The 12,307-nt window shown below is 40.5% G+C and overlaps 1 protein-coding gene across 7 annotated transcripts in view; it reads right to left on the bottom strand.

The window, feature by feature from the left end:
• Positions 1-12,307, bottom strand: part of DOK5 (docking protein 5) — a 45,014-nt gene that overhangs the window by 20,658 nt on the left and 12,049 nt on the right. For all 7 annotated transcript variants that reach the window (XM_049816283.1, XM_049816284.1, XM_049816288.1 and 4 more), the window contains exon 2: positions 3,369-3,476. In XM_049816283.1, coding sequence (XP_049672240.1) covers positions 3,369-3,476 — 108 coding nt within the window. The remainder of the gene's footprint in view (positions 1-3,368; positions 3,477-12,307) is intronic.

Below are 12,307 nucleotides of genomic sequence, written 5' to 3'. Positions count from 1 at the left end.
CTAATAAATCAAATAATTCATCACAGAAAAAAAAAAAAAAGAAGAAAAAAAAAAGAAACAAAATGAAACAATTTAACACTTCAGTGAAGGAGGCAGGTGCTATTGAAAAATTAGCTTCATTCATCATTTTTCTTTTTCTACCCTTTACAGTTTTATGACAGATTAAACCTTTCCTGAGATTGATGGGGCGAGCGGGGGCTCCCCAATTTGCTAGATTTGATACTGCTTTCAACAGCATTTGAGAATCACTTCAGAACCTAGGTAGGAAGCTAACGACCGTATTTCTGAAACTGATTACCAGAAAAATATTTCTGGTAATCTGTAAGTCAGGTTTTCCACTTACAGCATCATCTCTCAGACTGAACTGCATTCATCCTTAGATTCATTAGCACAAGCTTATGACACGGCGACACCTGACATGTTAACGGGACTGGCTGGGCTTCTCATTTGTCGGATTGACTTTATTGTCAGAGGCAGCGAGAAGCAGCCTTCTGTCAAGGAGTGACAGAATTAGAATAGTCACAGAAAAGTCTCTACGCACCATCAAGCTGTTATTACAACAGCTGCTCTTGCTGACCAAATGTGTATCAAGACAACAGCGATGACTGTCCTAGGCCTCTGGATGATGTCTTGAGTATCAAAGTCCCATTAATATTACAGATCAAAACCAGGTGACAAGTAGTGTTAGTCGAAGACTCTGCCATATTAAGTAGTTTGTTGGGTTTTTTTTTAATCAATAATTAACTATGCTTTTTATAAGAATCAGTTCAACTACAGAATGGTATAGAGCAGCAGTGACATGTTCTCCTTTTTCAACACCTCATATTTAATACTGTTAGAAGCTGCATCATTCACCACCTTAGAATTTCACACATTTACAAAGCTTATTTTAAAAAGAAACTTATTTTTATCTACCTGCGCTCTTTGCAAGTTAACACATTTTAGCCAGAAAATGCTATTTAATATTCATTAGCTTCCTTTCAGTAAGGTTAATTAAAAACAAAAAGAACCTGTCAACTTGTATAGCCGATGACTCCACACCTCGAGGACAGCCTCATTTACCACCACAGTGAAAAACTGGGGACGCTGCCGAGCCCCACTGCCAAACAGCAACACTGCATAAGTGACAACCCCCTGTCCCAGGCCGCCCTACTTCGTTAGCACTACTTCATTACAGAGAAGCAAAGAGGAGTGATAAACGTGGAGAACAAATGCTGATGGCAATCTTGCCAGGGTCGCTCCCGTGAACGGCAGCAAGACGGGTCCAGCCTGTCTGCACCCCAGTAGGGCTCAGCGAGCGCATCCACAGCGTCCAGCCTGGCACGGCGCTGGGAAGAGAGAGATCTCTATTTTATACTGGAGGACTACAGGCTTTCTGGCAGAAACCTCAGCATTGCATCCTGTCATTTAGGTCTACATACCCGGGACCTGAAGCAGACCGAGGTTTAGGGGAAGGGCTCAGGGTGATTGGAGCTGGCAGTCTAGCTCGGCAGGTCCAAGACACCAAAAAACCATAGAAGCTCAGGCTGATCATCTCAGATATATTCAGCTTAAGACTCGGACCCCAAGACACCCCACCCACCTCCCAAAGGAGACTTAGGAAATAACATACTAGTTTACCCCTGCTGGAACCAGTGCTTTCAGGAGTACACACTGCATTCAAATTTGTTTTATTCCTCCAAAAGGTACAAATCTCTCTGCCCACTTCCCCTCAAGACATTTGGGTCTAGGCCTTCATCCTGCCTGAAATAACCCCTAGATTTGGCTAGGTTCTGATAAAAACACACAAAATACGTGGGTAAGATGTCTTACTGCTATGTCAATGTTTCTCAAAACTTCAGCCAAGACTAAGGTTTGCTTTAATGTCTATAACTATTAATATTACAGATCTGATTATGTACAGTTACAGCTTTCAAAAGCAGAAAGTGTGAACCTGGCAGCTACTAAACAGTCAATTCCCAGTGACTGACTGTGGAGTTTGACCATTGTTTATTCCTGTCAAATAAGCTACCAGAGAAATCCAGAAACTAAATTTATAGAAGCAATAATTTAAAATTAAGTAACTGTTAACTATAGACTAAGCTTGACTTAAAACTGAAAATCCCTCCAAGCTAGTGAGACTTTCTGTGGTGCTTCAGCCTGCAGATCCAGACGTAGGAACCTGCTGTTGGGTTACATATGTGACAAACAAGTGCTAACCTACAGAACTTCTTGAAAGAAGAGAAAAAAGTCCAGCCTCATTTAGATTCCCCTTGGATTTCATATCCATTACCTAATGTGAACTTCAAGTCAGTGTATGCTGCTAATATATGGCATTAATACAATGGAAGAAATACAGATTTGCATCAATAATTGACAGAGCCATACTAACATAAATGCAGTGTTTCACATAAAGCTGGAAATTGTCTTACACACACTGTGCAACCCTCACACACATCAAATGAAAAAAAAATGCACTTCTCATTACTTTTGAAAGTTGCTTAATATAAATTTGAATGAACTATTTCTGGGCATGACTTACTACAAATAGCCACAGGTTTTATGACCAATCAATTACAGATTACATGGCATGTGGACAGACAAGTCTGAATTCAGATTCAGAATTCCCTCAAGATTTCATCCTAAATATATGTCAAAGTGAGTAAGTGCAGATCAGCCTCAAGCTGAGCTGTGCTCACCGACTCCTAGGAATTTATGCACATAATTCCTAATCTTCTAATATATTAAGCTTTTGCCAACAATGATTATAAATTAAAGGGTTTCTTATTTTCATCTCCATGCCCAGGAGAATTACACATGTAAATTCTCAGATGAATATGAAATGTGCACATAACTCCAGAGCGATTAGAGGGAAAAACTTCATTCTTTCAATACCGGTGAATTTAGCAAAGGTTTTCACACCATCACTGCAAGAAATATTTGCATGTTGTCCTTCATTTCTGTAGCTGTTTACTGTCTTCCCACAGATCCAAAATCCTAGTAAAATGGGAACCTCTAAGTACCCAGCTTTTTGAATCCACGTCACTTTTGATGGTCGTCACTGTAATTAGGAAGAATAGTGGTCACTGCAAAGTATCTCAGATCTGATTTTAAAGGGGTGAGGAGAGGAAAGGACATCTTCTCTAAAAATAAAGTCATTTTCCATTAGCTTGGCAAGATGTTTTCTACAAAGCAGAAAATAGAACACTTACTCTGCCTCTACTTCACTGCAGCAAAGAACATACTAGTGGGTTTAGGACCTTGATAAAAAAATTTCCAATTTTCCGGCTAATTAATACATGTCACCTTCAGATTTTATTCTTGGTTCTATGTAAAAAAAAAAAAAAAAAAAAAAAAGTTTGAGAAACAGCCATATTACCAAGTCTTACCTTGTGATAGCATCTAAAGTAAGCAGCTCGTTCATCTGAGAATTTCTCCAGCCTCTTCGGTCCTTTGCTTGAAGCTTTTTTGAATACTAACCAGCATCTCTGATAAATCTAAAAACACAAGAGAGTAAACTTGGCATCTCCAATGACTTGAATATCACTAATATTCACATAGAAGTTAAACTCATAAATCGGCTGTTGCTCTGGAGCTACAATTAATGACTCTCAGTAGCTTAGACAAAACATAAAATCAAGCTAATGGATAGTTATATCCTATTTCTTTGGAATTATGATACAGTCAGAAATTCTTATGAAGACAGTGCATGCTTGCATGAAAGGTGCTAGGAAGAAAGAGCTGCAATTAACACTTGCAAATGCAGGGCTTTCTAGGAAACAGCTTTTTAAAAATAAAGTGACACACTTTTCCATGTGGATTTGTTACTGGTTCCAGTCTTGCATGCTTAAGACAGACATGAAGCAAGCTTGAGCAGACAAGTAGGAATGGACATTCCATCACACAAGTATGAGAGATAAAACTGTAAGCGTATATTCTATGTATAAGGGTAAATGAAGGTACATAAGGGAGAAGGAACTGAACCACCAGGTAACAAAAAAGACAGATTGTTTAGCTGTGGAACCCAGGACTACTCTGACAATGGGCGTTTTGCTTTCAAGGTCCAGTTGAATTTCAGTTCAAGTCACTTGGAGCAGACTCTGTGCAGAGTGATTGAAAAAGCACCTTTCCATCTACAGCATTAAGCCACTTCATCTCTCAAACTTCTGCCACCGTTTCTTGCAATCTTCCCACCTATTCTTTAACTGTGGTGCACTTTCTACCCTCCTCTTACATTCAAAACCATAGCTCTCAGCTTAGATACCATACTGTCTGTACAGAAGGAAAGAATTATAAGCCTTGCCAACTGTTCACAGCCTACATTTAATCAGTAATTTCAAAGTAACACCTGGTAAGTTAGAAATAAAGCAAAACAGCCACTAAAATTAGTGTGACTTCAAAGAAAAAAATCTGATCGGCCATTATTAAGTAGTTCACAGCTCTGGCAGAGCTCCAGTGCAGCACAAATTCACTGGAGTGATCAGTGACAAGACCCATCAAAACACCTCACTGCCTCCGGCTAAGCCAGCACCCAACAGGTAACCAGCAGACAAGGCAACTCCATCCTTTGAACCCTTTGGGTTTCTAACCAATGTATTGAGCACAAAACAATTATGTCCGTGAAAAGTAGCTATCACTTTATGTCTGTACCCAGAAATGATTGTTGACTAGCTGTGCTGCTTTCACCAGCTTTTAGCTGTTGCTATAAAGCTGTTCAGAGAACCACATTACTCCCCCCCAGCTTTACTATTCTGCCTCGCATGTGGGCACTCATACTCCTGGCCCACTTGGCTGCAGAAGCATTTAGCATATGGACAGGCTGCTCTGATGCCAGGCACCAGCTGAACCTATCAAGGTTTTCTTCCAATTTTCCAGCTTATTGGCCACTCAACCTGTTCTGTTTAATGCAAGGGTTTGAATTGAATTGTTCAAAAATTACTAGACACTGACCAACATTACAGCTTACCACCAAAAAAGCGATTTAGATATGCACCCACTTCTACGGAAGGAGACTTTACATTTGCCTTCTGAGAATCTTGTTTGCTGGGCCTAGATAACCTCATCACACCTGACAAGGTTAACTCTCCAAAACGCCACCCAAAAGAGATTGTCAAAACTTTCAGTATTCAGCCCTTTTGCTTTTCAAAAACCTGTATTTTTAACTTTAGCAATTAGAAGACCATAGAAGAGAACAGAATCCTTTAGTAATGCATTTGCCACTGTACAACACACACGAGGACAACTACAATGTGATGATCTCCTACTCAGACCATCTGCACTCAGAAGCACCTCTCTGGGTCAGCAAGCATCTCAAAGCTGTAGCTGTGCTCCAGTGAGCTCAGCAGCACACAGAATTAGGGGCGGAACAGGAGAATAACATTCTAATACAAATGAGCAAATAAAGTTTTGCTCTGCCTCCAGCTGGGCACAGATCCAGTATGGTTATCACCCTTCCAAATGCCACTAGGAGCATAAGTATTTTTAACAATCAACTCCAGTCAAGCATGGGAGATGGCTATAAGTTGGTGCTATTGGAATTTATTACTGCAGTTCAACAATGACTAATCCAAGACTAATTCTTGGATTTAGATCAGAATCAGGGTACAGCTGGGGGGAAAAAAACCCACAAAAAACCAAAACTGTTACATGTAAGTACCTCCAAGGATGCAAAAGCCAAATCAGCCTACAATATAAATACTGGTCTTTGAGTTTTGGTTTCAATCCCTTATTACAACAATTCTCTACCAAAAGAGTCCTCGGGTTGGAATACATTATGCCAGTGCCTCAGGACAACATCATCACAACCCAAATAACCACACCTATAAAGAGCAAATGGCATTTATCACGCTAACTTGAGCAAACTGGAGGAAAGTCAGGTCGTGAAGGTCCTTCCCCCGAACTTCCTCCTCCTTCTGTATGAGTTAGTCAGCTCTCTCCTCTTAGGGAATCTCTAGGCAGAGAGATTCTACCACAACAGTAGTTTAAAGTAAAATAAAGTATTTTGTTTTGATTATAGACAATGAACAATTTTTCGCCTGAATATGCAGTTTGGAATCCCATTAATGTTAGTGATCTGACGGTTAACTCCTCTCTGCTGAGCTTATATAAACAAACTGAAAAAGAAGATACATCCCCTCACTTGAAACCTGCTTAGCACCTTCAAAAATGAGATAATGGAGGCATCAAGAATGGGTACTGCTATCACAGTCCCATTTCTGTGCTCCCATGACACATGTATCTCACATGTGAACATCCAGCACCATCTTAACAGAGCATAAACTACGTGATACCCTAATCCTCTAGCAATAAAGCAATAAAAAAAGGGGGTTGGACTATGTGACCTTTAAAGGTCCCTTCCAACCCAAACCATTCTATGATTCTATGAATAACCAATTTGGCAGCACCTGCCTAGGAGCACTGAAAGCCCTTCAAAGCAGTCAAAGCACAGAAGAGATGATGTTGTGCCCAAGACAGAGAACTAATCACAGACCCTGTTATGAACTACAAGACAGAAGAAGTAATCAGGTCTTTGACGCCATCATGATCTAGTACACGTCTGAGACTTGTCAGTATTTCAAGTTGAAGACGGCGTGTAAACTGTTTACAGTGTTACAGCTGCCTGACAGCAGCAACAAGAACCAGCCCCAAATTCTCTTAGGTGCCTATTCCATCACGAATACTTTGCTCACTTATCCCTCAAATCAACATTTTCACTACTACTCCATGAATAGGAATTAGTTGAAAGTACTGCTGTAATTACTTCCACTCCAAACACTTGGGCTGACAGTGATTAGATAATCCAAACAGCAAATCAGGATCTGATGTGCTGAGAGAGAACAGTAAGAGCCATCATTTGCATAACACCTAAAACTTACAAAGCTCTCCCTGTGAGATCTTCCAAGAAAGCCTAACTCAAAATTTAATTCGAGTATCAAAAATTAGCATCTACTTCCTATGGTCTCTCCTGAAAATTTTGGCTTCTAACAGCCCACGGAGCAGGTAACAATTTAAAACTCGAGGGAAATAATGCGACTGTTTACGAAGTGGATCATCCGAAACCCAGATAGGTGATCCAATATGCATGTCCAAGGTCACATCAAACAGTTCTATTTTTGGCTCTAAATAGCAGCTGATATAAATCATTACCACAACTGAAGTCAAAGAAGGAGTGACTTCAAAGGAATGATGCAATCTGAGTATTTGGATTCCTGCCTCTCAGTGCTATGCCTTCGAAACCAGGCAGGATTGCTCAGCCATTCTCATGCTCCTTCTGATACTGGAAATACCCTGTGAAGAAAAGGAGCTGTTAGCCTCAGCTGGAACTGGTCAGCATCTGGCTGGGTAAAGTGGAAAAACGTCTTTTGACTTTCCTGGGTTTCATGATTCAGTCGTGGTTTGAGAATATTCTCATGCAGAGAGGGAAACTGAAACCGGAGGCTTGCTGTCCTACGTGATGGCCCAAACCCCTGGACCATCCTGGAAATGGGTGTGGGGAGGGAGACCTGTCAGTCTTCAGTGCCTCCCAACTGATCAGAAAAGCAAGATAACTAAGAGCTAGATTTCTGAGTGTCTAAAATGTCATTCTTTATACATGAAGCACAAACTATTCCACACGAGAAGCAGACATTCGAATTCAGAAACTAAAATTTGCAATTCAGCCCAAAGCAAGTTTACCCCACCCTTCAATACTTTTGTTCAGCAACTGAGCTGAAAAAGTATCTGGAAATAGCCAACTATTTAGAAATCAGAAGGGAGAGGCTATTTTTCATATCTTGGGGCAGGGGGTTTAAAACTGGCTATTTTTTAAAACTAAGATATGTTGCTTCCGCTACACTATGGCAAAGCAAGCCTATTTTACTTCAGTTCCAAACAATCCCACCCCTTATTTGTTTGTTATTTAACAGGGATATAGAGGTCAGAGACAGTTGCACAAAGTCTCATCTGGCAAATTTCTCCTTCACAAACAAAAAGTGAGCCTTCAGGGAAAGCTGCCCTATTTTATTCTCGTGTTGTGTTTTTCTGCTCTCTGCCCTAAAACAAAGAATTCCAATGAGCTGCTTTTACAGGGACACCGAACTTGCCATCAAATAAACACAAACTTTGTTTTTTTTTAAAAGCAGTAGCTGAAAGTATTATCATGCAGCTTGGGATGATTACCAGAAAGCCTGGGCCATTGCCAGGAACTTGCCATTTGTGACTCTGATAACCTCTAGAAACAGATCATCTAGTAAAGGCACAGCACAACAGCACAAGAAATTTCTTACAGTATGTCCTGAACTTTTTTTTTGGTAGGAAAAAAAATGCTGCCAATTTATCCAAGACTGGTAAGATAGCTCACCCACTGAAGTACCTCTGGTGCATATGGAAAATTATTTGAGTGTTTTGCTGGGCTTTGCCAAGGAGTCTACAGTGGACTGGAGTTCCAGGTACAAGATCCCTTCCAACAGGGTGTTGTTCACACAGGAAATTAGCCAGCTAGTGCTAAGTGTTTGGATCTTAATCCCTGTATTTAAAAAAAAAAACCAAACCAAACCATTAATATGTATGTCACTGCTGATTCAAAAGGTGATAAAAGAAACCTGAAAAGAACTCCCAGCCAGCAGGAAATTTCTGAAGAGATTGGATCTAGAATTTTGCTTTGCATCTAGAAAAATGAAATATTGCCAAGAAAGGCAGATTGCAGTTCATTCATTTGATTATATTCACTTCACACACGTCTGAAGCAGTAGATCTCCATTAGGTAGCTGTTTCTTCATGAAAAACTGGAGGACTGCTTTCTAGTAAAAAGTTCTAGGTATCGGAAAGTATGATGATGCCTTATGTGCTGTGTTGAATGGGACTATGTGGCTCTAGTGAAGACCCCACAATACTTCCATGGCTTCACATAATGGAAGTACTTAATGTGAATGTATTTCTTCCGTAAGGTTGTGACTCGCCTCTACTTTTCCAGCCCAACTTTATCCCTTGCCCACTTCATCCCCATATTGGCAGCTGTGTTCAGCTCTATTTCATTCTGAAAAAACCACAATGTACATGTAAAACAATTACAAGTAGATGGATTACTAGAAAGAATCACATAGCTGTAAACATATCTAACTTGTACTGAAATGTGTTTAGCATGACTTAAACGGTGCACAGAAGTGTAAACTGGTTCACTGGCTTTGTAAAATAAGCAGCAAAGTTGTCCACATGTTGTCTGTAAAGATATTGCTGCACTTGGCAACAAGACAATTTCGTTTTCCCAGAATACCCATTTAATGTGAATGTGTTATGAGTAAGCGATATTGCATTATTCATTGTGATCAGGTTATAATAACTACATAAATCAAAGTTGGTTTACATCAAGCTATCTTCTTCTCTGGGGTACTACAGAAAATAATCTAGATTTCTCCTTCCCCTGAGAAACACATTTGTGGAGAGATAAACCTCACTCCTTCCCCTCATTCAGTATACATCTTCAGAAACAATATTTTACACTAAGTCATCCACAGCTGCTAATAGGGAATGAAGCTGTAATCTTGTCTTGGTGCCTGTTCAGAATGCACAATATTGCTCAGTATTGCAAAGTTTTTTTCATCAAGTTACAAAATCCAGCTTTAGCACTGGCCAGAACTTGCTGAAAGACCAGTGCACAAAAAAAACCATTTGGCAGATCTGTATGAATCTATACACCTTCTTTTACTCTTCCGCTTATTAATGCAAGTCACAACAGATGCCTACTGCTCTAAAATATGAGGCATTTTAATCAGTCTTTCCTCTTCAAAAACTCTCTTTCTGCCCCTTCCCTCCCAACTGGAATTGCATCAACCAGAAGTGGGATTGTTGTTAATGGTTCAAGCTCAGAACTCAAAGCCATTCCTCCAGCCTTAGTTTAAAAGCCCAACAGCTGGATTTGAGCTTACGGATGCATTCCCACTTGGCACACTAGTTAGAAGGCAACTTTGTTCTAAATCTTTTTTTTTTTTTTTTTTCCGTCCTTCACAATTACATGGGATTCATTCCACAGACAAGATTTACTTACTGCCAAAACATCCTCAGTAACTAGAAGTCTGCGTGCTGTGATCTAAGGCACATTGTCCGAGTTATGGCAGGGTGGTGAGGAGTACAGTCTAAGTATGGACAGTAAAATGGCTCACCCAAGGTTACCTAATAATTCAGTAACGGAGCCCTTGTTTTATTTCATGTCTATACTATGCTCTGTGACAACGGACGCTGACAGGGAAACACAAGCAGCATTTTACAGGTTTTGCTTGTAACTGCTGTATATTAGTCATTGGTTCAGACAAAGGGGAAAATCTGCTCAACAAAAATGCTGCTGCTGGCGGCACAGGTCACCTCTGGCAGACTTCAAGATGGGATGGGCTCATTCAAAGACAAGAAGGGATTTCCTGATACATTCTAGCTTGGTAGAAGATTATTTTTAAAAAATAAATAAATTAAAGGGACACAGGGACACCCAGGAGCTTATGAGAGCCCTTTACAGCGAATCACTGCAACTGTCAATAAAATAGTTTAGAAGCAATGTATCCCTTCAAATTGTTGATGCACTCAGCAGTTGGAAGTCTAGTGTTCGGAGGCATCAATACAGATCCTGGCCAGATGATGAAGCACATTACCAGTAAAATCTCTCTGACATACCATCTTTTGAGGGCTTTGGAAGGACATTATGGTTCAGTTCAGACAGTGCAGAGAAGCCACCAGACTTTTGGGGACACCTAAAACAGCATTCTGGACCTCAAGGGACCAGCAAAGGGCTCCAATCCCATAGGACACCCAGGAGGTTGGCACCTGGAACAGAACAGTGATGGCTGATAATGCAAAATGTCTATAAGGAGACAGGGCCGGGATTTAGGACTTGATTATCACATATAAGTACCAGAAATGTTCTGCAAAGGAGTTATTTCTTTCCCTTCTTTACTCAGTGCATGGTGCCTTGAATTTGCATTGGCCGGTGCTCCTTCCATGTAACTCACAGGCTACTTGTTGAGGAACTAATGTGTAAATAAATTACACTGCATAATAAACCACACAGGAGATTTAAGGGATAAGCAGTCATGCTGTTTGATGTGATGGAGGGCAATATAGAACTTGACTCCATTTTTTTAGTTTCTCTAATGACTGTCTAGAATTTCAGGACCTAAATGACATTAAGAGCAAGCCTTCAACTTCCAGTCTACTTTTCCTGCAAAAGGGATGAGTTGGGTGCAGTATCACTAGAAAGAGAGCATTAGCTGAAATACCCTTCCACTTTCAGGTCCTTCTTATGGACTTATAGCCTTCAAAGTATAGGGTTGCTGGTTTGTTGGGTGTTTTAAAAATCATACACAGCAAAGGTTATAATTTTGGGCTGAGTTAGGCCATTAGAGGAGAGTGCCTCCCAGTACCAAGAAGCATTTACAGCAGAAACCCTCTCTTGCTAGTGACAGTTTAAAAAAAAGTCAGACTGGAGCTAAGTATCTGATTTGGTTCCTTGAACATCTGCTAAGCTTTATATATGGGCACAGTTAATTCTAGGCATGAAACTGGATAGGAGAAAATCAGCCTAGGACTCCAACTATTAAAGGAAGAAAAAATAGTAAAGGCTTCAACGCAGACTAAAAACTGACTCTGCAGCCAGCTCATGCTGGCCGAGCTCTACAGAGTGCAGTTGGATGTGCTGTCCTGCTGGGTCAGGCCATTAGTGCAGTCCAGTGAATTAACACAATTTAGTACTGTGTTAGACTTAGGTAACTGCTGAATAACTTAAAATGGCTGTGATGAATTACGGTTTGGAATTATTCTTTTTTGTCACTAAGTATCTGATTTGGTTACTTTAATTTCATGAGCTATAGGGGGAAAATGGCATTGATACAGCTCATTAACAGTCCATGGAGCTCACTAATTAGTACATCAGATGCAAGAGGCTGCAGAGCCTACATGCGCTAACCCTTGGTAACAGCCGCTCACAGCTCTAACAAGAACACAAGCTCACCTGCTAAAGCCGTGGTAGGGGGATGCTCTCCTGAACTCAGCTGTCAGAAGGCACAGATGGGACTTGCTCCATGTTTGGAGATGAATTGTACTTGCCCACAAACTCCCAGCAACAGGTTTTGTTTGAGCCCCCGAGAGCACGCAACCATTTCTAAGAGTCGTATTTCAGAGTTGGACTTGTAATTTTAAGACTACACATAATGAGATAAAAAAAGGCAGACAGTGCACTCGAATTAAGCCTTTATTGCGGTAGAGTATGTTCTTCAGCACTAAGCTGCCAGCATCCAAAGCCAGACATGAGACAAGAGCTTTAGTTTCTCAATCTTCAATGTAGGACTTGAACAATTCAGCCGTACCT

Source organism: Accipiter gentilis, chromosome 14 (genome assembly GCF_929443795.1).
Source record: "Accipiter gentilis chromosome 14, bAccGen1.1, whole genome shotgun sequence".
In the NCBI taxonomy this organism is placed as follows: Eukaryota; Metazoa; Chordata; class Aves; order Accipitriformes; family Accipitridae; genus Astur; species Astur gentilis.
The sequence above is the reverse complement of the archived record's forward strand: the minus strand, read 5'-3'. Positions and strand labels throughout refer to the sequence as shown.